General features: G+C 49.8%; 1 protein-coding gene across 10 annotated transcripts in view; it reads left to right on the top strand.

Annotated features, from left to right (window-relative positions):
* The window catches only part of B3GNTL1 (UDP-GlcNAc:betaGal beta-1,3-N-acetylglucosaminyltransferase like 1), a 121,874-nt gene that overhangs the window by 35,104 nt on the left and 61,759 nt on the right, over positions 1-25,011 (top strand). For 8 of the 10 annotated variants that reach the window (XR_007187817.2, XR_008961309.1, XR_008961310.1 and 5 more), the window contains exon 5: positions 16,678-16,743. Coding sequence is in view for 6 of the 10 variants with exons in the window: in XM_057318236.1 (XP_057174219.1) it covers positions 16,678-16,743 (66 nt within the window). In the remaining 4 variants the exon portion in view is untranslated. Of the gene's footprint in view, positions 1-16,677; positions 16,770-25,011 lie in introns of all 10 variants that reach the window. The other 2 variants (XM_057318235.1, XM_048211826.2) reach the window with 1 other exon arrangement.

Here is a 25,011-nt window from a genome sequence, read left to right on the forward strand (position 1 = left end):
TTGTGTTTTTATATAAATGTCAGAGTCATTTGTTAATTTTCACAGAATCTTCAGTGAGGCTTTGGTTGGAATTATGTTGAATCCATAGAGCAGTTATGGGAGGACTGACTTTTTACGGTATTCAGTTTTCCTAACAGTGAACATACGTCCATTTGTTTCTTTATCTCAGTAGCCATGCATGGTTTTCATACTAGAGGGCTTGCAGTCATTTAGTAAATTAGTTCCTTGGTATTTGGTTTCCAAAAAACATTTTTATCAGCTTTACTGAACTATAATTCACATGAAATCCACCCGCTCAAAGTATACAATTCAGTGGTTTTTAGTACGTTCACAATGTTGTGCAATCACCACCACTGTCTAACTTGGGGACATTGCCATCACCACAGGATAGCCCCCGGTTAGCTCTCACTCCTGATCCACCAGCTCCCAGCCAGGCCCACCGGCCCCCTGTCTGTCTCTGTGGGCTTGCCTGTTCTGGACATCTCCTGTAAGTGGCACTGACGTGGTTTGGTCTCTATGACCGGCCTCCTCTGCTTTCTCATCACGTTGCGGCCTGTGTCAGAGCTCTGTTTCTTCCTAATGTGGTGCCATGGTCCGCTGTATGCAGGGACCCCGTCTTGTTCATCCGTATACCCTGAATGAGCATTGGGGTTGTTTCTCCTTTTAGCTGTTGTGCGAAACGTGGCCATGAACATTCCTGTACAAGTTTTTGTGTGGACAGATGTGTTCGGTCTCGTGGGTATAGACTCAGGATGGCATTGCTGGGCCACAGGGTTACTCCATGGTTAGTGTTTTGAGGAATTGCCAGACTGTTTTCCAAAGTAGCTGTACCACTTTACACTCTTACCAGTGGTATAGGAGAAGAGTCTGATGGTTTTCGGTATTACTGTAAATGGCATCATGTAAAAAATTTTGTAGGTTTACATACATTAATCTGTATTCAGGAACCCTGCTAAATTTACTTTTAATTCCAGTATTTCTCTGCTGATATTTTGGGTTGTTTATATATAGAATCATTTTTTTCTCTTTCTAAGCCTTGTGCTTTTTATTTCTTTTTCTTGACTTGAGTCTCTAGTCAGATGCTAACCAGAAGGCGCGATAATGGGCATCCTCATCTCCGCTCCAATCTCAAAGAGCCCGCTGGACCCTTTCACTATTGAGTGTGCTGTTTGCTGTAGATATTTCTCCAGTGTGCCCTTAATAAAGTCAGGGAAGTTCTCTTAAACAGCTGAAGCAGGAGCGGACGGCCCAGGCGGAGGAAGGGCTCTTGCCTCTGTGCCCGCTGGGGGCCCCTGCTCAGGGCCTGCCCCGCCGGCAAGAAAACTCCCAGCATCACCGCACCTGTGGCCTCTGCACCCGTTTTCTCCCAGCCTGGGGCACTCTGTTCACTTTCTTTTCAAATCTGCACAAAAAATTTAAATTTTGATGAAGCCCCGTTTGTCAGAGTTTTCTTTGAGGGTTCTTTGCTTCACTCAGGGTCACCAAGATTTCTGTAAGAGTTTCCGGTTTTAGCTCTCACATTGAGGCCTGTGACCTGCTTTGGATTCGTTTTGTGTGTGGTGGGGTCTATGTTCATTTTTCCCTTCTGGTCCCGGCTCCAGCCTCTGCCTTGCTGGTCTTCGGCTTGCAGTCGGCCTGTGGGTCTGCGCACACATCTCCCACCAGTGGCTCCGTGGCCGTGAATTTCGAATCAGAAAGTGTAAGCTCTCCACCATGTTTTTCTGTTGTCAACATTGCCATTCTGGGTCTTTATATCTCCATGGGAATTTCAGGGGCAGCTTGTCAGTTTCTGTAAAAAACACGGATTTGAGATTTGGATTTAGGTTGTAGTGAATCTGTAGGTCAATTTGGGGACAATTGTTTTGTAGTATTGGCTCTTCTGATCCATGAATGTGGGATGTCTCTGTTCATTTAGATCTTTCACTTCTTTCAACAATGTTTCCTATTTCCACTGTACAAGTTCTAGCACTTCTGTTGTTAAATGTATAGCTAACGGTTTTATTCTTTGATGTGTTTGTGAATGTATTATTTTCTTTTTCTTTTTTTTAATGATTTTTTATTATATTATGTTAGTCACCATACAGTACATCCCCGGTTTCCGATGTAAGGCTCGATGATTCATTAGTTGCGTATAACACCCAGTGCACCATGCAATACGTGCCCTCCTTACTACCCATCACCAGTCTATCCCATTCCCCCACCCCCCTCCCCTCTGAGGCCTTCAGTTTGTTTCTCATAGTCCATAGTCTCTCGTGCTTCATTCCCGCTTCTGATTACCCCCCCTTTTCTTTATCCCTTTCTTCCCCTACCGATCATCCTAGTTCTTATGTTCCATAGATGAGAGAAATCATATGATAGTTGTCTTTCTCTGCTTGACTTATTTCACTTAGCATTATCTCCTCCAGTGCTGTCCATGTTGCAGCAAATGTTGAGAATTCATTCTTTCTGATAGCTGAGTAATATGCCATTGTATATATGGACCACAACTTCTTAATCCAGTCATCTGTTGAAGGGCACCTCAGCTCCTTCCACGATTTAGCTATCGTGGACAATGCTGCTATGAACATTGGGGTGCATATGGCCCTTCTCTTCACTACATCTGTATCTTTGGGGTAAACACCCAGTAGTGCAATGGCTGGATCATAAGGTAGCTCAATTTTTAATTTTTTAAGGGACCTCCACACTGTTTTCCCGAGTGGCTGTACCAACATGCATTCCCACCAACAATGTAGGAGGGATCTCCTTTCTCCACATCCTCTCCAACAATTGTTGTCTCTTGCCTTGTCTATTTTTGCCATTCTAACTGGCGTAAGGTGGTATCTCAGTGTGGTTTTGATTTGAATTTCCTTGATGGCTAATGATTTTGAACATTTTTTCATGTGTCTGTTAGCCATTTGTATGTCTTCATTGGAAAAGTGTCTGTTCATATCTTCTGCCCATTTTTTGATTTGTTTATTTTTTTCTCGTGTATTGAGTTTGAGAAGTTCTTTGTAGATCTTGGATACCAGTCCTTTATCTGTAGTGTCCTTTGCAAATATATTCTCCCATTCCATGGGCTGCCTCTTAGTTTTTTTGACTGTTTCCTTGGCTGTGCAGAAGCTTTTTATCTTGATGAAGTCCCATAAGTTCATTTTATCTTTTGTTTCTCTTGCCTTTGGGGATGTGTCATGAAAAAGGTTGCTTTGGCCGATGTCGTAGAGGTTGCTGCCTATGTTCTCCTCTAGAATTTTGATGGATTCCTGTCTCACATCGAGGTCTTTCATCCATTTGGAGTTTATTTTTGTGTATGGTGTGAGAGAGTGGTCAAGTTTCACTCTTTTGCATGTAGCTGTCCAATTTTCCAGCACCATTTATTGAAGAGACTGTCTTTTTCCCACCGGATGTTTTTTCCTGCTTTATCAAAGATTAGTTGCCCAAAGAGCCGAGAGTCCATTTCTGGGTTCTCTATTCCGTTCCATTGGTCTATGTGTCTGTTTTTGTGCCAGTACCATGCTGTCTTTGTGATCACAGCTTTGTAGTACAGCTCGAAATCCGGCATTGTGATGCCCCCAGCTTTGTTTTTCCTTTTCAACAGTTCCTTGGAGATTCGGGGCCTTTTCTGTTTCCATACAAATTTAAGGACTATTTGTTCCAGTTCTTTGAAAAATGTCCTCGGTATTTTGATCGGGATAGCATTGAAAGTGTAGATTGCTCTGGGTAGCATGGACATTTTAACTACGTTAATTCTTCTGATCTATGAGCATGGAATATTTTTCCATCCTTTTATGTCTTCCTCAATGTCTTTCAAGAGTGATTTATAGTTTCTAGAATATAGGTCCTTTACATCTCTGGTTAAGTTAATTCCGAGGTAACGTATGGTTTTTGGTGCTATTGTAAATGGGATGGATTCCCTAATTTCTCTTTCTTCGTTCTCGTTATTCGTGTACAGAAATGCCACTGATTTCTGAGCATTGATTTTGTATCCCGCCACGTTACTGAATTGCTCTATAACTTCTAATAGTTTGGGAGTGGCTTCTTTTGGGTTTTCCATATAGAGTATCATGTCATCTGCGAAGAGAGACAGTTTGACTTCTTCTTTGCCGATTTGAATACCTTTGATCCCTTTTTGTTGTCTGATTGCTGTTACAAGGACTTCTAGTACTATGTTGAATAATAGCGGCAAGAGTGGGCATCCTTGTCGTGTTCCTGATCTTAAGGGAAAGGCTTCCAGCTTTTCCCCATTGAGAATGATATTTGCAGTAGGCTTTTCACAGATGGCTTTTATGAGATTGAGAAATGTACCTTCTATTCCTACACTCTGAAGGGTTTTAATCAGGAAAGGATGCTATATTTTGTCAAATGCTTTTTCGGCATCAATTGAGAGGATCATATGGTTCCTGAGTCTTTTCTTGTTGATATGATGTATCACGCTAATTGATTTGCGAATGTTGAACCACGCTTGCATCCCAGGAATGAATCCCACTTGATCATGATGGATGATCCTTTTAATGAACTGTTGGATTCTATTAGCAAGTATCTTGTTGAGGATTTTGGCATCCATATTCATTAGGGAAATCGGTCTGTAATTCTCCTTTTTGATGGGGTCTTTGCCTGGTTTGGGGATCAAGGTAATATTGGCCTCATAGAATGAGTTTGGTAGTTTTCCTTCTGTTTCTATTTTTCGAAATAGCTTTAGGAGAATAGGTATTATTTCTTCTTTGAATGTTTGGTAGAATTCCCCAGGAAAACCGTCCGGGCCTGGAGTTCTGTTATTTGGAAGGTTGTTTATCACTGACTCAATTTCTTCATAATTAATTGGCCTGTTTAAGAAATCCATTTCTGGGGCGCCTGGGTGGCACAGCGGTTAAAAGCGTCTGCCTTCGGCTCAGGGCGTGATCCCGGCGTTCCGGGTTCGAGCCCCACGTCAGGCTCCTCCTCTATGAGCCTGCTTCTTCCTCTCCCACTCCCCCTGCTTGTGTTCCCTCTCTCGCTGGCTGTCTCTATCTCTGTCGAATAAATAAATAAAAAAAAATCTTTAAAAAAAAAAAAATTAAAAAAAAAATAAAAAAAAAAAAAAAAAAAAGAAATCAATTTCTTCCTGTTTCAATCTTGGTAGTTTACAGGTTTCCAGGAAGGATTCCATCTCTTCCAGATTGCTTAGTTTATTGGCATAAAGCTGTTGATAAAAATTTCTAATAATCCTTCCAATTTCAATGGTGTTCGTCGTGACCTCTCCTTTTTCATTCATAATTTTAATAATCTGGGTCCTTTCTCTTTTCTTTTGGATAAGTCTTGCCAGTGGTCTGTCAATTTTATTGATTCTCTCAAAGAACCAGCTTCTAGTCCTGTTGATCTGCTCTACTGTACTTCTGGTTTCTACTTGATTGATTTCAGCTCTAATTTTGGTCAACTGCTTCCTCGTGCGTGGATTAGGCCTGTCCCTCTGTTGCTGTTCCAGCTTCTTGAGGTGAGAATATAAAAACTGCATTTTAGATTTTTCTATTCTTTTGAGTGAGGCTTGGATGGCTTTGTGTTTCCCCCTTAGGACTGCCTTTGCAGTATCCCATAGGTTTTGGACTGTTGTATTTTCATTCTCATTGGTCTCCATAAATTGTTTAAGTTGATTTTTGATTTCCTGGTTTATCGAATCATTCCTGAGCAGGATGGTTCTTAGTCTCCAAGTGTTTGAGTTTCTTCCAAATTTTTCCTTGTGGTTGAGTTCCAATTTCAGAGCGTTGTGGTCTGAGAATATGCAGGGGATAATTTCAATCTTTTGGTATCGGTTGAGACCTGTTTTGTGTCCCAGAACATGGTCTATTCTTGAGAATGTTCCATGGGCATTAGAATAGAATGAGTATTCTTTGGTTCTGGGGTGTAGTGTTCTATATATATCTATGAGGTCCAACTCGTCGAGTATGGCATTCAAAGCCTTTGATTCTTTGCTTAGTTTTTGCCAGGGTGTTCTATTTCTGATAGTGGAGTGTTGAGGTCCCCTACTATTAATGTATTTTTATCTATATGTCTCTTTATTCTGGTTAAGAGTTGGCTTGTGTATCTTGCTGCTCCCCTGTTGGGGGCATATATATTTATAATTGTCATATCCACTTGTTGAATACTTCCTTTAAGAATAATATAGTCCCCTTCTGCGTCTCTAACTATAGTCTGTAGTTTAAAATCCAATCTATCTGATATGACAATTGCTACCCCAGCTTTCTTTTGAGGTCCATTTGCGTGAAAGATGGTACTCCATCCCCTTACTCTCAGTCTGAATGCATCTTTGGGTTCGAAATGAGTCTCTTGTAGACAGCAAATGGATGGGTCATGTCTTTTTATCCAATCTGCAACCCTGTGGCGTTTATGGGAGCATTTAAGCCATTCTCATTGAGACTGAATACTGAGAGATATGATTTTAATGATGCCATGTTGCCGGTAAAGTCTTTGTTTGTATTGGCTGTGACTTTCTGTTCTGTATCACTCTTGGGGCCTTTTTACTTTTATAGAACCCCCCTTAATATCTCCTGTAGGGCTGGTTTCGTGGTTATGAAATCGGGCAATGAGTGGCGATTCTGAAATGTCTTTATTTCTCCATCAATTCTGAATGACAGCCTTGCTGGATAAAGGATCCTTGGCTGCATGTTTTTCTCTGAAAGAGCTTTAAATATGCTCCCCCAACCCTTTCTCTCATTCCAGGTCTGTGTAGACAGGTCTGACGTAATTCTGATGCCTTTGCCTTGGTAGGTGAGGAATTTCTTTGCCCTGGCAGCTTTCAATACTGTATCCTTGGATCTAAAATTTGCGAATTGCACTATGACGTGACGTGGCGTAGGTTTGTCGTGGTTGAGCTTGGGAGGGGTCCTCTCTGCCTCTTGGACATGAATGTTTGTTTCCCTTGCTAAATTAGGGAAGTTTTCAGCTACAATTTGTTCAAATATCTCTTCTAGACCTCTGTTTTTCTCCACCCCCTCGGGGATGCCGATGATTCTAACATTGGATCGTTTCATTGAGTCAGTAATCTCCCGGAAACTACATTCCTGAGAGTGGATTTTTTTGAGTCCAGATTCTATTTTCGTTTTTTCCTCTATTAACCCATCCTCCAATTCACTAACCCGTTCCTCTGCTTCTGTGACCCTGGCCATCAGAGCCTCTAGTTTTGCCTGCATTTGGCTCATGGAATTTTTAATTTCTGTCACATTCGCTCTCATTTCTGTCCTTAGGGATTCTATATTCTCAGTAACCTTTCGTTAATAGTTTTTTCAATTCTACTCATCATTTTGACCATCGTTACTCTGAATTCCATTTCTGATAATTTGGTTACATCCATATCCGTTATTTCTGTGGCAGAGGCCACAGCCTCACTGTCTTTTCTTTGCTGGGGGGGCGCTTCTCCTTCTTGTCATTCTGATGAGGAGAGGTTGTGGGGTTTCCAGAGCCCAAATTATTGACTGGGTCCCAGGCCGTGCCCCTTGTTTTATAGGGATCTTAGGGATGTGGGCTTCTTCTTTAAAGATTTTATTTATTTATTTATCTGAGAGAGAGAGACAGACAGTCAGCAAGAACGGGAACAGAAGCAGGGGAGTGGGAGAGGAAGAAGCAGGCTCCCAGCGGAGGAGCCTGATGAGGGACTCCTTTCCGGAACACCAGGATCACGCCCTAAGCCGAAGACAGGCGCTCAGTGACTGCGCCACCCAGGCACCCCAGGTTGTGGGCTTCTTGATTTTTCAGCCTGCCTTCTGTGTTCTGGGGGAGGGGCCTGCCGCACCGATACTCAGGCAACCCTGTTTGGGTAGAGTCTCCGTGTCCCCTGCGAGGGGGGATGGGGATGGGCACGCTGTGAGCTGGTATTTCCAGGCTTTTGTTCTCTGGCGGCTTTCCCTGGCGGTTTGCTGTGCCTCTTCTGAGAGTCAGAGCAGCAGCGGCCGAATTGTCACAGAACAGAGGGATTGCGGCCCGTTCTCCACTGATGTTCTGGCCACTTTAACTCTGTTACTGTTGGTGCTGCTCAACCCTGCAGTGTCCCGGGATGTGCGCCCCACACCCGGCGTCCCTGCCCTCACTTCCAGGGCCGGCGCGTCTCTGTCCTTTGTGTTTCTAATGCCGCCAGCTGCCAGCCACCCCGCACGCTCCCGGATCTCCCGGTCTCAGTCTATGCCCGGTGAGCACACCGCGATTCCGGAGTTCCGTGAGAAGCCTGGTGGCGCGCACCCGGTTCAGGGTCTCAGTCTGCTGTTTCGCGGGTGACGACTGCGAGTCCGCCCGCTCCCCCGTGCAGGTGGCCCGCCAGCCGCCAGCCGCCCCGCGCACGCTCCGGGAGCACCCGGTCTCAGTCTGGATCCCGTGAGCACACCGGGATTCCGGTGTTCCGCGAGATGCCTGGTGGCACGAGCTCCCGGCTCACCGGTCTCAGTCCGCTCTCTCGCGGGCGCCGTCCGTGAGTCTGCCCGCTCCCCCGTGCAGGTGGCTGCCGCTTCCCGGCGCGCGAACGTGGCGGCTCCCTCCCTCTTCCATTTATCTTCCCATATCTGTGCGCGGTTTCACGGCTCCCCACTTCGTACCTCAATACTCAGCGCTGGAGATGTTCATTTGTAGAGATCCAGATGTATCTTCCTGCTTCTCAGGCTGATTCCGTGGTTGTTTAGGCTGGTCTGGTACCTATCCAGCTCGACTCAGGGGACCAGCTGAAAAAGGGGTCCCCTACTCCTCCGCCATCTTAACTCTCTCCCGAATGTATTATTTTCTTAGTTTTATTTTCAGATTGTTTAATGCTAGTGTATAGAAATAAAATTGAATTGTTTAGCTGTAATTTGTGTTTATGTTTTTATCGTTGTATTTTATTTTGTTTCATCACAAGTGCACTCCTTAATCCCCATCACCTGTTTCACCCACCCCCTCAACCTCTCCTCTGGTGACGGTCAGTGTGTTCTGTACTTCAGAGTGTGTTTTTTGGTTTGTTTCTCTCTCTCTTTTTCCCTTTGTTCATTTGTTTTATTTCTTAAATTCCACATATGAGTAAAAGCATATGGTGTCTTTCTCTGACTGACTTATTTCACTTGGCATTATATTTTCATTGTTGCAAATAGCAAGATTTCATCTTTTTGATGGCTGAGTAATATTCCATTGTATATATAGACCACGTCTTCTTTATCCCTTCATCTGTTGGTGGACAGCTGGGCTCGTTCCATAGTTTGGCTACTGTGGACATTGCTGTTATAAACACTGCGGTGCGGGTGCCCCTTCGGATCAGTACATCTGTATCTTTGGGGTAAATACCTAATAGTGCAATTGCTGGGCTATAGGGTGGCTCTATTTTCAGTTTTCGAGGAACCTCCATACTGTTCTCCAGAGTGGCTGCACCAGTTTGTATTCCCACCAACAGTGCACGAGGGTTCCCCTTTCTCTGCATCCTTGCCAACGTCTGTTGTTTCCTGACTCGTGAATTTTAGCCATTCTGACTGGTGTGAGGTGGGATCTCATTGTGATGTGTATTTCCCTGATGTCGAATGAGGTTGAGCAATTTTTCATGTGTCTGTTGACCATCTATGTGTTTTCTGTAGAAGAATGTCTATTCATGTCTTCTGCCCATTTTTAATCAGATTATTCATTTAATTGGATTATTCGTTTCAGGGGTGTTGAATTTTATAAGTTCTTTACGTATTTGGGATTGTAGCCCTTTATTTGCTATGTTGTTTGCAAATATCTTCTCCCATTCGATAGGTTACCTTTTTTTTTCATAGTGAAGCTTCTTCTTCCATGTGGCCTCTTCTCTCTCTGTGTCAGTCTTCAGATCCATTTCTGGGGTATTTGGGGTGATTTGAGGTTGTCTAATTGTGTTCATGGTGTGAGGTGTGCCTAGGGTCCTCCTACTCTCCCCCCATCTTCCTGCTCCTAGTAAGTTGACTTTTACTTTTGTGGATGAAGGACCTAAAGTGAGACCGTAAAAATCCTGGAGGAGAACACAGGGAGTAATATCTTTGATATCATGTGTCTCCTGAGACACGGGAAACAAAAACAAACTATTGGGACTTCATCAAAATAAAAAGTTTCTGCACAGTGAAGGAGACGGTCGACAGAAATACAGTTGATTGTTGTGTTTCGATCTTGTGTTCGGTGACCTTGCTGAGCCCCTTTATTAGCTTAGTGTCTTTGTGTGGATAGTTAGGGTTTTCTAAATAAAAAATCGTGCCATCTGCAAATCAAGACAGTTTCATGTCTTCCTTTCCCATCCGGATGTCTTTTATCCTCCCTCCTTGCCTGGTTCCACTGACCGCAGCTCCGTGCAGGGCTCTGAGTGCAAGGGCAGGCATGTTCCCTCGTTCCCCGTCGCAGGGAACGCCTTCCATTGCTCACCTTTGAGGCGTTAACCTAGGGTTTTGTGGGTGCCTTTTATCAAGATGGGGAAGTTCCTTTCTACTCCTGTTTTGTTGAGAATTTTTATCCTGAATGACCATTGGATTTTGTGAAACCCTTGTTCTGCGTTTATTGTGATTGTCCTGTAGCAATTGTTCTTTTTCCTGTCCATTTGATGTATGCCATTAACTGGCTTTCAGGTGGTGAGGCAACCTTCACTCCTGGGGAAATCCCACTTGGTCACAGACTCGTCCTTTGTGTATGTTGCTGATTGGTTTGCCAGTATTTGGTCCAGCACTCCTTCCATCTGTGTTCTTGCGCGGTCTTGCTCTCTAGCTTTCTTATGGGGTCCTTGTCTAGCGTTGGTACCGGCTAATGCCAGCCGCTTAGAGGGAAGTGGGACGTACCCCTACCGCCTCCATTTCTGGACACTTTGTGAAGGCAACATACCACTTCTTCTTCTTTTCTTTTTTCAGATTTTATTTCTAAATAATCTCTACACCCAACATGGGTCTCAAACTTACAACCCTGAGATCAAGAGTCACATGTGCCACCGACTGAGCCAGCCAGGTGTCCCCTTTTCTTCTTTAAATGTCTGTAGAATTCACTCTCCATGCCATCTGAACTTGGACTTTCTTGTAGGGAGAGATTTTTAATTCTTAATTACATATATTCTTAATTCTTAATTTCATATATATATATAATTCTTATATATATATTTTTTTACTTACTATAGATCTATTCAGATTTTATATTTCTTCTTCAGTCAATTTCAGAAACGCACATCTTTCTAGGAATTGTCTGTTTCGTCTGAATTGTCTGATTTACGGGCATGTGCTTGATTTGGGCTCTCCTGTAGTTCTCTTACCTTCTCTGAGGCCAGCCCTGCTGTCTTCCTTTTCATTCCTGAATTTACATGCTTGTGTCCTCTCTTTTTCTCTGTCTAGCTCAGGAGTCAACAGATGACAGCTCACAGGCCAAACCCACTGACAGCCTGTTTTTTATGGTCTCTAAGCTAAAAATGGTCTTTTTTTTTTTTAAGTGTTACAAAAACAAAACAAAACAAGAATAATATTGGCAGAAACCACATATGGCCACAAAGACTAAAATATCTAGTATCTGGCCCTTTATAGAAAAAGTTTGCTGGTTTCCAGTGTAGCCAAAGGTTTGTTAAGTTTCTTGTTGTTTTCAAAGAACCCATCATGGTCTCAACTGATTTTCTCTCGTGTTTTCCTTTTCTCTATTTCTATTTCTGCTCAAATCTTTAGTATTTTCTTCTGTTTACTTTTGGTTTAGTTTGCTCTTTTTCGTTGCTGTTTCCTAAGAAACCTGTCTTTGTTGGCACAGGCGTGGCCGTCGCTGTGTCACGTTTTCACTTCCCTTCGGCTCGGAAAGTATCATGGTTTCTTCTTCCACTCGCTGGCTGTCTACGAGTGCCTTGTTCCTCTCCACGTGTTGGTGGTAGATTTCCACAGTATCCTCCTGTTTTTGATTTCTTAATTTCGTTGTGGTCAGAGAACACACCTTGCGTGATCTCGGTGTTTTAACACTGTGGCCCCTGCTGTGTGACAAACCTGCCCGGGTGGGCTGAACGCTGGTCAGTGGCACGCCCCCCGCCCCCTCGTCTGCGGGAGCCCGTCCAGCGGTCCTATCAGGTGTGTACAGCGAGCGTCAAGTCTCCAGCCCTTGCTCTTGTCCGTTTCTCTCTTCAGGTCTGTGCATTTCTGTTTCTTTCTCCGGTGTTGCAGGCATGCAGGTATACTCACAGCCGTCCTCTTTCTGTTAGGTTGGCCTTCTGTCCACACGTGGCCTCCCTCTGTGTCTCCCGTGACGTCCTGTTGCCTTAGGGCCGTCATCTTTTGTGGCTTCAGTTTGCGTGGGCATCTTCCATCCTCCCACATTCCGTCGTTCTGTCTTTGAGCCTGAAGTCTGTGTCTCGCGAATAGTGCATGGGTGAATCTTGTTTTGTTTCTGTGTTTGTCTTTTAAAATGCAGTCTGGGGGCGCCTGGGTAGCACAGTCGTTAAGCGTCTGCCTTCGGCTCAGGGCGTGATCCCAGCATTCTGGGATCGAGTCCCACATCGGGCTCCTCCGCTGGGAGCCTGCTTCTTCCTCTCCCATTTCTCTGCTGTGTTCCCTCTCTCTCTGGCTGTCTCTCTGTCACATAAATAAATAAAATCTTTAAAAATAAAATAAAATAAAATAAAATGCAGTCTGACCGTCTTTACTTCTGGTTAAGGATTGAGTTTATTCACATCTGCTGTTTCTCACTTGGCTGTGTGCGCACCTGCCGTTCCGTTGAGTTTCCATTTCACGCACTCATTCATTCATTTCATTCCTCTGTTCTTCCCCTGCTGCCTCCGCTTTTTTACTGAACAATATTTTCTATGGTCCTACTTAAGATTATTCATTTTTAACTCTTTTGAATTATTTCCTTAATGGTTGCTTCCTGGGAGTCTTACTGTGTATTGTTTTGTATGTCGTACTCACATGCCGGGTTATCCCTGTGTCCAAACACCTCCCTGTGCAGTTTGAGGCCTCGGACGAGACTTCACTCCTTCCAAGGTTCTCCTGCTTCTTCCGGGCACCTGGGAGAGCCGCCACGCTGGGACCACCAGGGCGGTGCACCTCAGACCCCTCTCCCGCTGGGGAGGTCGGGGCTGCGGCCTGAGCAGCACCCGCCCCCTCCCTAGTCACGAGCAGCCTGGGCTCTGACTTCCCTCCTCCCAGAACCAGGGTCAGTGAGGCCTTCAGGGCAAAAGTGGCTTGTGTTTTCTGGGTTCATGCCGTCTTGTGGATCTGGGCCCTGTGCCTGCCAGCGCTTCTCCTTAACTCCGTTACTGTTACAAACTTTTAAACTCTTTGGTAGAGCTCTCGTAGCTGAACAGAGCTGGAGTTTAGTTAGCGTCTCACTTCTGCTGGTGGAATTTGGAGGCACCTGAACTCCGGTCATGACCCTGTCCTGGCACTCAAGCTGTGCAGCAAACCATGAGCAGGAAGCGGACACACAGGAGGCTAGCATACGTCAGTCCCTTGACCTCGGGCTTTGGAAGCAGGCTGTCCACCTGTTGGTTGGTCCACTGTCTCCTCCCCTTTTTCAGGGCCCTCCCTTTGCAGTATGGGTCCTGAGCCTGGAAGCCTGACCGTGTAACTTCTGTCTGTCTTCCAGTCTACGTGTCTGAAAACCAAGCATAAGGACACTTCACCAAAAAAAAAAAAAAAAAATCAACTTCTCATTCTGCCATAGAGGGACATCTTCTTGTGGCTGAGGGTGACTTTCCTCTGCAGGCAGCCCATCCCACACGCCGTGTGTCCCAGGCTTTTGTCCGCCTCTAGCTTTTGCCTGATGGTGGTGGTCCCCGAGAGCCCACAGCTATGCTCTCCCTGGACCATTCTCACTCAGAAGCTACTTGACTTGATTCTCTAGGTTTCTTTTAACTACAAAATTCTTTGACTAGATGTACTTTTTTCTGCCCATTATTTTTATGGTCAAAAAAAAAAACAGCATTTCATTCTGAATTAATGTTGTATTTATAAAACATCAAAACCTTCACCCTCGGCTGCCAGGAACGTAGTTTCTTAACTGGGTATGACTGTGGGATTCCAGCCAGTCTGGGGATCTTGCACGCTCTCAGGCAAACAAGAGTGGAGGCTTCTGAGCCTGCCCTCCTGTGCTCCGTGGGGTCAGGACTGTAGACCCACCCCTCGGGCTCCTCTCCTGTGCATTTCAAATACCAGCTGACTTCAGTTAAAACCAGCTCCTGGTGTTTGGCACCAGCGGTGAGCCCTGTGGACCTGGACCAGAGCTGCCCCCTTTCCAGGAGGGGTGCTGGCATGAAAGGTGGTGCAGATCACGGCCCCCAGCAGACACACATCTGGGCTTGTTATGAAAATACCACGTGGTTTTCATGTGTAATAAAGACCTTTTCGTCTTCCCATCTTTTCAGCCAGTTTCTCTTCTCTCAGGATGGTCTCGGAGAACAAGGAGCTTCTCTGTGAACCACGGGGCCACTCTGCACTCACATAGTGTGTGTGCCTGTCCTGCTGTTTGGTTTTTAGCTTCAGTGTTTGCTCATTGCATTCCTCCTTGAATTTCTCAGCTTCCATCAGTGAGCGTGTCAGCCGCCCCCGGGACACTCTGCGTGAGCGTGTTACTGCCCCCAGGACACTATGTGGACCTCAGGTGTTGATATGCGATGCCCAGGAGCGATTCTGGTTCAGGAGGTGGTGGAAACTTACACTGGAATGTTCTCGAGAGCTGAGAATTTCTGGGCAGTTTTGTTGTTAACATAGATTGGTTTCTTAGTTAATCCCGTGTTCAAATCTTAACCCCGGCATGTAATTGCTGTGAGATCTTTCCAAGCCTTGTTTCCTTTGGCTACAAAACAGGCATAATTCTAGCTCCTCTGTCTCCATCTGTAGAAGATCGTGATAAATATCCAAAAAAAGAATATATGAGTGTTTTGTAAATGGCGGAGTAATTGAAAACACTGTTCAGCCTGGAGTGGACACTTCATTTGTCCTGCAAGTATTTCTGAGGGCCAACCAAATAAAGGACTGGGCTGGCCCACATTCTAGAAAGGCACACGAGGTGCCCCTTCCCCGTGCTGATGAGGTGTGGGGACGGGAGGTCAGCACCCTGGGGCAGATCTCTGGGTGCTCACCAGGGTTCGCTGCCAGCCGTGCTGGTGCACTGTGCTGCGAACCCTTCTTATGTGACCTCTTGTGCCCCCTTACAGCCCCACCTGCCCCTCTGTTCTGCTGCAGCTCCCCAGTTCTCCTGTTTCTCTTTCAATGTTCCCAGCCTGGTCGACCACGCACGCAACAGTAAGTGTGTTCCAGGCTGCAGCCAGGGAGGAATTCGGGGATTGGAAAAGCCTGAAGTTTGCTCAAGGTTTCCTTTTCTGCTCCTGTTCTGACAGTCTTTTACCCTGGGTTCCTTCTATCCATTTTCACACCTGCGCTCCCCACCTGCCTGCTCAGCTGTGTCTGGTGCAGGACCTGCCCTCCATCCCTGTCTCTTCTGCACCTCCTGTGTCCCTCCTCCTCCTCTTCCCCTTCCTCCTCCTCCTCCTCCTCTCCTTCCTCCTCCTCCTACTCTTCCCCTTCCTCCTCCTCCATCTTCGTCTCCCCCTCCCCTTTCTCCTCTTCCTCCCCTTCTTTCTGTCTTTCCTCCACCTCCTCCTCCTTCTCATCTTCCTCCTCCCCCTCCTGCCCCATCCTCCTCCTCCCCCTCTCCCCTTCTTCCCCTTTCCCCTCCTCCTTCTCCTCCCTCATCTTCCTCCACCCCCACCCTCCTCCTCCTCTTTCCTTCCTCTTCCTCCCTTCCTCTCCATCTCCCTCCTCCTCCTCCTTTCCTGCCTTAGCCACAGGCCTCCGCAGTTCCATTTATCATAAGTAATTTGATGAGCACAGTGCTCATGAGGCCACTTGCAGGAATATGAATACAAATACAGGTCTTTTAGTTTATTGCTCAGTTTAAAGATAATATCTTCCCAACGGCAATATTTGTAGTTCTTGTATTGGGTACATTTATACCTTTAAACAAAACACTGAAATGCTTTTTTATTGTGAAATAGAATATACCTAAAGAAGAGTGCAGTAAGCATTTGTGTACTTTGAGGATTGATTAGGAAGCAAACACATGCATGAGCAGCTCCTGGTCAGGAAGTAGCCACATGGCCAGTACCCCAGAGGTGCACTTGCCTCTCCATCCCCTTGCATAGTGACCATTATTCTAACTAAGGGATTGTAATTTTCTTGCTTTTCTCTATAGTTTGCATTGTGTGTGCATTTCTTAAATAATGTGGTTAATTTTGCTTGATTTTGAGTTTTAAGTAAATGGCATAATCTCTGTATCTTCTCTTACCTTGGATCTTTCACTCAGCATGTGTCTGTGAAAGTTATCTGTGTCGGTGTTGCTGCGCCTTAGTTCCACTGGTGACTGGCACTTTCCGTAGTGACTTAGACGATTTATCCATCCTGGCGTCTCCAGATGTTGGCTGGTTCTGTGTTTGAATGTTGCTGCCATGAGCATTTCTGTATGTCTTTGGATGCACACGTGCAGAACTCTTTTCCCCAGCGGGTGAAATCACTGCATCTTAGGGATGTGTCCTCAGACTGCTGGATGATGCCCAGCGCCCTCTGGAGTACACGGGCAGATGGCAGAGTGCACGCCCTTGTGGGGATTGCCAGCATCTCCCCACTGACCAGTGGGGTTCCTGGGCCTACATGTAGCATCTGTGTTGCCTGTTCCCATCTCTTGCCCATTTCAATGTTAGATGTTCTTTTTTTTTTTTCTTTCTTGTTTGTGGGAGTTGCTTTATGTGAGTTTAAACTGTGTTCTTTGCTTCAGGACGACGTGATGATGCCTCAGAGGGTGAGGCTACAACTGGAAGCTGCAGCCCAGCACCCGACAAGTGTGAGTCCTGCATCTGGCCCCAGCGTGTGAGTCCTGTGTCTGGCCCCGGCGTGTGAGTCCTGTGTCTGGCCCCGGCGTGTGAGTCCTGTGTCTGGCCCCGGCGTGTGAGTCCTGTGTCTGGCCCTGGCGTGTGAGTCCTGTGTCTGGCCCCAGCATGTTGAGGCCTGCGTCTGTCCCTGGCATGTGAGTCCTGCACTTGTCCCCAGTGTGCGTGAGTCCTGCGTCTGTCCCCAGTGTGCATGAGTCCTGCGTCTGTCTCTGAGATGTCATCCCCTTTGTGGAAGCGCCGTTGCTGCTGTCTGTGTTCAGGCTCTTCTGTAGGGTACGACCACCCCATCAGAGCATGAGCAGTGGCCCTGCGTCTCTAGACACTCCCGCTGCTCCTGAGAAGGAAAACGTGCCTCTTATTTTGGGCAGCATGCTTTGCGTCCAAACGGGCACAGAGGGCTTCTTGGTTTAGTTTTTTCCATCAGCATCTCAGAGGCTGTGTGCCTAGGGTGTGGAAACACAGGCTGAGCACTCTCGTGTGTCAGCAGATTGAAGGGTCATCTCATTACCTGGAAAACCTCATACTGTAGCTCTCAACTTCGGACTGGCTCCCCAGTTGGCCCGGTGAGCCAGGCTTCCCCAGGACCGTCTCCCGACAAGGAGGCCCACGTGGACCTGGAGGGCATCGCGGGCCCAGGGTCACTCACCCGCAGGGAGCTCCACGTCTGGAGCAGCCCAGGTGGCTGACCTCCGGAGCCTGGGTCTGACCCCGGCACCCACTGCTCAGACATCTGTCTGAAGTTATAGTGAAAATGTCTGAATTACTGTGATGATCACTGATTTTAGAAAGTGTGAAACAGAAGGGTCTGCAGGACTACTTCAGACAACCACAGTGCCAGCTTTCCAGTGGATGGCCTCTCTGTCGCGTGCACACCAACTCCTGGGGATCTGAATCTGAGCATCAGGTGGGGGCTGAGCTCAGCATTTCTCACATGCTCTGGGTGCCAGAGGGTTCGGGCCATCCCCAGACCGTCCCCGGACTGTCCCCAGGCCATCCCCAGACCGTCCCCCAGACCATTCTCAGACCATCCCCAGACCATCCCCAGGCTATCCCCAGGCCGTCCCCAGACTGTCCCCAGGCTGTCCCCCAGCCCATCCTCAGACTGTCTCCAGACTGTCCCCAGGCCATCCCCCAGACCATCCCCAGACTGTCCCCAGGCTGTCCCCCAGCCCATTCTCAGACTGTCCCCAGACTGTCCCCGGGCATGTGTAGAGCCCATTCCTGGGAAAGGGTGGGGCTCAGCAGGCCACCCTCAGGAAACCTGCACGGTGTGAGGTGCTCAAGGAGGGGAGGCTCAGAAGTGCACAACATGACAATTTCCAAGGAGCTTGAATGACTTTTGTTCATGCAGATGAATTCGTTCTCTCCAATGGCCCTTTGTTTTGGAGCTTTGTATTTAGTGCACTGACTTTCTGCTCCTTTCTCCAGCTGCCCAGCCCCACACACACACGACGCTGTGACTCGGGGTCTTTGGCTGTGGGCACCTAGTCTGCCCTTTGTAAACACATGCACGCGCTCCCCTGCAAGGGGCTCTTGTCCTCAGGGAACGCGAGGTATGTTAGTGTTAAGTTACGTGCTGAAGGTTACTAGTCCCCGAATTGCAACCACACTTATGTTGCTGAAAGTCACACATTTTTAATGTAAACATGTCCTTGAAATATGCCTGTAAGAAAATAAAAAACGGCCCTCAGCTGCATCTTGAGACGCTACTATACTGCTCTTTGGGCTGGAAGCTTCCAGAAGGCAGGCCACGTGGGAGGGTCAGAAATGCCCAGTCGCACTCCGTTGAGAAGCGGCCCCTTGGCTGAGGTCGTGTCATGGGGGCCAGTGTGTGTCCTGGGGTCCTGATGGCAGGGGTCTGATGTCACCATCAGCTGAACCCCTCGAGCCGGTGGGAAGCGGCCCTCACAGCTTCCTTGTGAGTGCTCTCCCCTGGAATGGGACCGGCCACGTTGTCCAGGAAGTCAGCTGGTCACGGGCCTGAGTCACGGCTGCAAAACCCCTTCCCGGCAGCACACAGCTGAGCGTTTGAGGCTCCCAAGTGGGCACAAAACTGACCATGACAGACGGAAGGCAGCACGTGGCCAGCGCTGCCGAGGTCCGAGCCAGAGCCCAGAGCGTGAAGGACGTGGGAGACAGTGCGGCGTCTGAGCGTGTGAACGCCAGGGAACACGAGGGGCGCCTTCATAGGAGCTGCGGGGCCCACGTGCAGCTCTGTGGCGTTCTCCAGATCCTGACAAGAGGTGGGAGTGGCAAAGCTTAAGAACCACAGATCTGTGCAAATACGTGTATCCGTAGCACTCGGCCAGCACCGAGTCCGGGAGATGCTCATTAGACATCCGCGGTCAGAGACCCTGGACTCTAGCACTTTCCCGCGGGCAGTGGAAGGGTGTCAGAAAGATGGCAACCGGTCAGCAGCTCCTCCCGGGAGCCGCCAGGGGAGGTCGTCCAGTCCTGGGCTGCCCCGGTGCCCTGCAGGGATTCCCACCCTGCCTCCAAAGGGGCTGACAGGAGTTCTCAGCCACATGGCAGGAGAGACCAGATGCACAAACAGTATCGTCGGCCCTGTTTCCTTGTTGGGAAGAGGAAAAAGAATGGAAAGAAGTGCGTCTGGGTGGGCTTCTGTTCACAGTTAATGTCTGCAAGGAAGGTGGAGAGACTGGGGTTTCCAGAAGTTTCTTTCACTGGCTCTGAGCTGTGATGGCGAGATCTCAGACAAGCACCCCAGTTTTCCCCACTATGCGACTGTGCTCCCCGTGACTGACTGCCCGTGCCAGATCTCCTTGCGTGGTCCACTTGGCACGGAGCATGTGACCCCACAAAGCTGCAGCCGGTGCTCGTGACCTGTGGGCACACAGCGGGGCCTGAGATGCTGCGTCTTTTGGGCAGAGTGATGCTCGTACCACAGGCGTTTAAAATGTGCTGTGCGTTGAACCTTCTGAAGACTTCGTCACCAGGGTTGACAGTTTAGAGAGTGAGAGATGTTCAGATATGTTGTTTTCCATATTGGAAAAAAAACACAATTTGCTTCTTTAATGGAATTGTTCTGGGTGGTTCTTAGTGTTTAGGTGCAAATGGACCGCCAAGTCTAGGGATGCATGAGGGATTTGGGGATGATGCAGACTGTGTCATTCTCTTAATCTTAATTGAGACAACGTTGGTTTGCAGTTTTATAAGTTTTATAAAGTTTTAGGTTAGAGTTTTTCTTGCTAACCTTATAATTAAATTCAGTTGATGTTCTGTTCCCAAGCTCAGGAGAAGCTGCCTGCTCGTGCCATACTTTTGTCCCAGCCCTGCAGAGAGACTGGGTGACCCGTGCCGTTGCTCCTGCGTGAAGCCTAGACCGGGGATGTCACAAGTCTTGTTGACCCAGAGCAAAATCAGCAGGGCTGTTGCTGCAGGGCTGGGTTTTTTTGTGGTGTTGTTTTTTTAAATCATGACCTACAAAAATCTTAATTTGCAGTTGCTGGTGGGTTATGTCAATTATGTTGTAGGTTGTTTGGAAAGAATGAAATGAATGCTAAATGTATGCTTGTCCTTAGTCATTATTTTTTAAGGCCATTTACAAGGAAACCATATAATTTTGAAGGAAAGACCCTTGGTGATGCTTCCATAAATTGGGCCATTGCCTATTTACTGCAGAACTTTTGGGGTGTCTGATGTTGGGTGCCACGAGGCAGCTCCCAGCATAACATTTATCCAGCCACTGACTGGACATTGCCGAGTGGAGGTCAGCTCTGGGACAAGCGTTGGGGTGAGTCGGGAGCTGCCGTCCCTGGCCTGGGCCTTCCCTGTGGGGGTCTCGTGCGCAGAGGCGCAGAGGGCGAGAGCTGTGGGTGTGTGGTTTCAGGAAGGCAGGAAGAAGGGGGGGTGCCCCACAGGAGATGTGGGAGCACCTTGCACAGGGGTACGCACCCTACAGCTTTTCCGGCATGGTTGATGGCTCCTCGCTATGGCCTCGGACATCGGGCCCTCGTAGGCTGATGGTGGGACTTCTACGTCCCTGACGTCACTGAGTCTCCAGGGGGCTCGGGAGGGTGCGGCAGTGACCTGGCCTTGCCTATGTCAGCAACAAGCTCGTGAACACCCTGCCTGGTGGGCACCAAGTTGTGGGAAGCTGGACGGGGCTGGCAGGCACCTCCCCTTCCAGGTGAGGGGACCAAGAGGGCCATCGCCTCTGTCCTTCCGGCACGGGTACCTGTGCTCAGCGCGCCCTCACCGCACCCGAGAGGAGCGGCTGCGACCGGCGCCCACAGTAACGGTTCCCTGAGCGACACCCCATCTCAGCAGGGCCAGCTCAGCTGTGTCGGGGGAGCTGTGTGAGCACCTGAAGAGCAAGCACGGTCACTTCGAAGGGGGCAGGAGGGGTTTGCCCCGACCCATGGGTTGAGAGATGGTAGACCCACCGTTGGCATCTGCGTAGCCCATTCAGAGCTCGCGGTGGGCGGCACCCTTGCTTCTCGGTTGGCCTCTCGGGAGCAGGTGCCCCCTGATGCCCAGTGGTGGCTGAGAGGAGGGTTTGCTCAGGCTGGCCCCACGGTCCACCCTCTGCCTCACGGTGCAGGGGACTGGCTGGAGGCCCCTGGTCTGCAGTGCCTGGGTGGTGCCGCAGATGGGGCGAGGGCCTCGGCATCTGCAGCTGGCCCTGGGCGATATCCATGGGGAATGGTGTGCTGCCGGTCAGGGACAGGCCTTCAGACTGATCTGGTGTGTGGGCTTTCAGCAGAACCCACTGATGGGCGGGGAGGTGAGGGAGCGGAGACGGTTGAGAGCTGGAGGCAAGGGAGCTCACCTCCCACAGTCGGGGCTCCACAGGTTAAAACTCACACAGCAGAGCATGCGTTTCTCCACGCCCACTGCAGGTTTGTGTGACCGTCACACGTACGTCTTGTGAGTGTGCCCTCTGCACACCCCCGGCCGCAGCCGGTATTCAGTGCTCCTGAGGAGTCGGCCCAGGTGTGTTTGTGGCTCAGCGGGCCCCCAGCCAGGGGTCCGCGTGTCAGCCTCACGGGCCTTAAGTGTGTTCGACTGGCCTGGTTTCCTAGTTGTGAGTGTCGGCAGGAAATTAGAATTGATGTACAAGTTAATTTGGTATTTTTGTGAATAGTCCAGAGATCTTTTACTCTTTCACGCCTGTTGTGCCATGAGTGCAGGGAGTGGGTTCCAGCACCAAGCCCCCCATCTCTAGGCTCCCCACAGCGCGCGTCTCTGGGCGGAGCAGGCTGGGCCACCGTGGGACCCAGTAGCTTGCTGCTTTTCTGACCGCTTTTCTTCACACGCTTCAGGAAGCCATGTCGGCTCTGAGAGGCCTAATATGCTCGGTACATCCATTAATTCTCTGGGCAAGAACCTTGCCCTTGACTTGCGTGTTGACGACAGTGCCGACTCTTCCAGCTTTGCCATGGTGACGTTTGAGGGTCTTCCTTTCTGAACAGGGCCCATCCCCTCGACGCCTGCCTCACCTCTCTTGGAGACCTGATGCCTGTGGCCAACGGGACCGCCCTGTTTCCAGAAGGCCTCTCGTCTTCCCTCCGTGCTGGTCGTTCTGCCGCGTCCCTGGAAGGTGGCGGCTCCAGCCAGAGGAGGGATGGTGAAGTGAGCGCTTCTACCAGACGCTATTTTATCTTTGTTGGAGCGTAGCTGGCGCTCAGGGTTACCTTCGTTTCAGCTGCTCAGCGGAGTCACACGTCTGCGCTGTGCGTGACCCGCATCTGTCCCAACACAACGTTCTCGCCACGCCGCCGGCGCCATCCCTGACGCACACCCTCCATCACCGGAGCCTGTGCCTCCCTCCCCCACCCCCGGCAACCACCAGTTTGTTCTCTTGAAGTCTTTTTTAAAAAAAGGTTTTTGATGACAAGAATTTGGGAGCATAAAATAAGGAAAACAGTTCACCGAAGTGACATTGTTAAAACATTGTTTCCATTCCTGAAAGTGCCCATTTTAAGGCCCGGTTCCATAAAACCCGCGGAGTCCTTAGTGAAGTGTGACCTTGTGACAGCACAAGTCTAGTTCACTGATGAGATCGGTTCCTGTTCCCCTTGTGTCCATCTGGGCCGCAGTCCTCCACGTCGGGAGTGCCCTGAGCCGCTCCGCTGCTCTCCCGCATCTTGGCGCTGTGGGCCTGTGCTGAGGGTTCGCGTTCAGCCTGCGGCTAGCGAAGAGTGAGACATGCCACTTGCCCCAGGGCACCAGTAGAGCGGGGCTCGACCTGGCACCGCCCTCTCCCCACGCCCCCCCCCCCCCCCGGGGCGGCGGGCTATCTGTGAGCTGGCGGTGGTTCTGCCGACCCTTGCGTTTTACTGCCTAATCCTCTGCGTCTTGTTAAGTATCCGTCTCCCGCTTCCTCTGCCCGCCACCTATTGGGTTTTTCGTTTTAAGGTTCCATTTGATCTCTCCGGTGGTCTGCTAGCTCTCCCTCTGTTTTCCCACCTTCTCGTGGCTGGCCGGGCTTTGTAGATGTGTCCTCGGTGCATCCCCTGGCCCGGGCTGTGACAACACGGCAGGCCCCCACCCCGGGCGTGTGTTGTGTGCGCGTGCCGTCGGCCCGCAGAGTCTGCCACCTCACAGAGAGGCTGCACGAGGGACATCCGCCTTCATGCATCTCTCCGCCACTGCTGCCACTCACCGCCTTTCTGTAAGGGGGAGGAGGGTGTCGCCCCTTCAGACTGGCGGGTTTCGTTCTCCTAACCATCTGCAGCCTGGCCGCCGGTCCCCGAGTCCGTTTGTGACCCACGCAGCTCCAGGATCTGGGCAGCTGGGTGCAGGAGGCACTTCTGGGGTGCTTTGCCTCAGTTTGGCCTCACCTCTTCCTCACCACCCAGCTGCCCGGCGATGGGCTTGAAAAGATGTTTCTAGAGAGCCATCATTTCAGTGGTGTTCCTTGTGATTTTCAGTTTTCAAAATGGCCAGGCGTCTCGCCGATTGGTAACGAACAGAAGCAGCGCCCGTATGGTTGTGCCACTGCACGCAGACCCGGGTGGGCCCCGTGTGGACTGCAGGGAAGCCGTGTGGCCTGGGGCGTGGGGGCCAGCGTGGAGGGGAGGCAGCACAGCCGTGCTCCCCTGCGCTCTGTCCCTTTGACTGAGCAGGCATACGCCTTCTGTTCTTACGTTTCCACAAAGTGTCCACCCTCTTTCCCATTTGCTCAGTGGCCAGGGTGAGGGGCCTGACCCACCTGGGCGCTAAGACCCCCAGCGGGTTCTGTGTTTCCTCCTCTCCAGGTGCGGCCCCTGCAGGGGTGGGTGTGACAGACGTCCAGGAATTTAAAACCAGCACGGGCGCCCCAGGTTCTTTGGGCCACCGTTACCCCTGCCGAGGGCAGGGTCACAGACTGGACAGGCAGAGGGAGGTCCCTCACAGGGGCATTGCGGCCGTGGCCGTGGTGCTCGGGGCAGGCGGCAGTCCCACCCCCGCGTGGGGACACTGCAGTATGTCAGTGGGGAAGTCTGGTTAAATTGGACTAGACCTGCTCTCTTGTTTCCGTTGTCATTGACAGGACTGAGAGCTTGCTGCTCTCAGATTCACCCTCCCGTGCAGAGGCCAGATCAGGGCGGGGCGCGTGCCGGCTGCGCTCCCCAGCAGTGCGCCCAGCCACCCACCGGTGTAATGTGTCAGGCCCTGCAGGGGGAGATCCCGTGGAAAGAGCTGAGAGTAAGCCGAGGCATCCCGGGCTTTACCTCTGCGGGGTGGGAGACACCAGCCTTTCCCAAGCGTCCTCCCCAGGGCGGCCCCAGGACGGCTGAAGTGGGTGAGCTGTGGGAGGCCCCGTGGGCTACTGAAGGCGTGGCCGCAGAGTGTGGGCTCTGCTGGGGGCTGCCCGGCTGCACCCCCGCTGCCTCCTCTCCTGCAGGCATGCATACCGTCCTGCGTTCCTGCACGAGTGCGTGCAGACCACACACGCACGCACACCCCAGCTGCGGCCGTCCGCGGGACGGGAGCTTTCGTTTCCGTCCCATCTCACCCTCGGACCAGAGTTTGCCTTGATGCCTGGTGTGTGTGCGGCGCTTTACAGTTTGTACGTGGCCCTGTTTCTTCCTCAGTCCTCCTGGTGTTCCTGGAAATACAGCAGTGACCCTCCTGACCGACTGTGTTCTGGGCCACGTGTGTGACTGTGAACTTCACACTGTGATCGGGCTTTTCCGGGACGTTTAATTAGTGAGAAAGGAATATGATGAAAGCACACAGGGTCCCGGGCCCGGGTCACAGCAGCCTCTGCC

Source organism: Ursus arctos, unplaced genomic scaffold, assembly GCF_023065955.2.
Source record: "Ursus arctos isolate Adak ecotype North America unplaced genomic scaffold, UrsArc2.0 scaffold_24, whole genome shotgun sequence".
Taxonomy (NCBI): Eukaryota; Metazoa; Chordata; class Mammalia; order Carnivora; family Ursidae; genus Ursus; species Ursus arctos.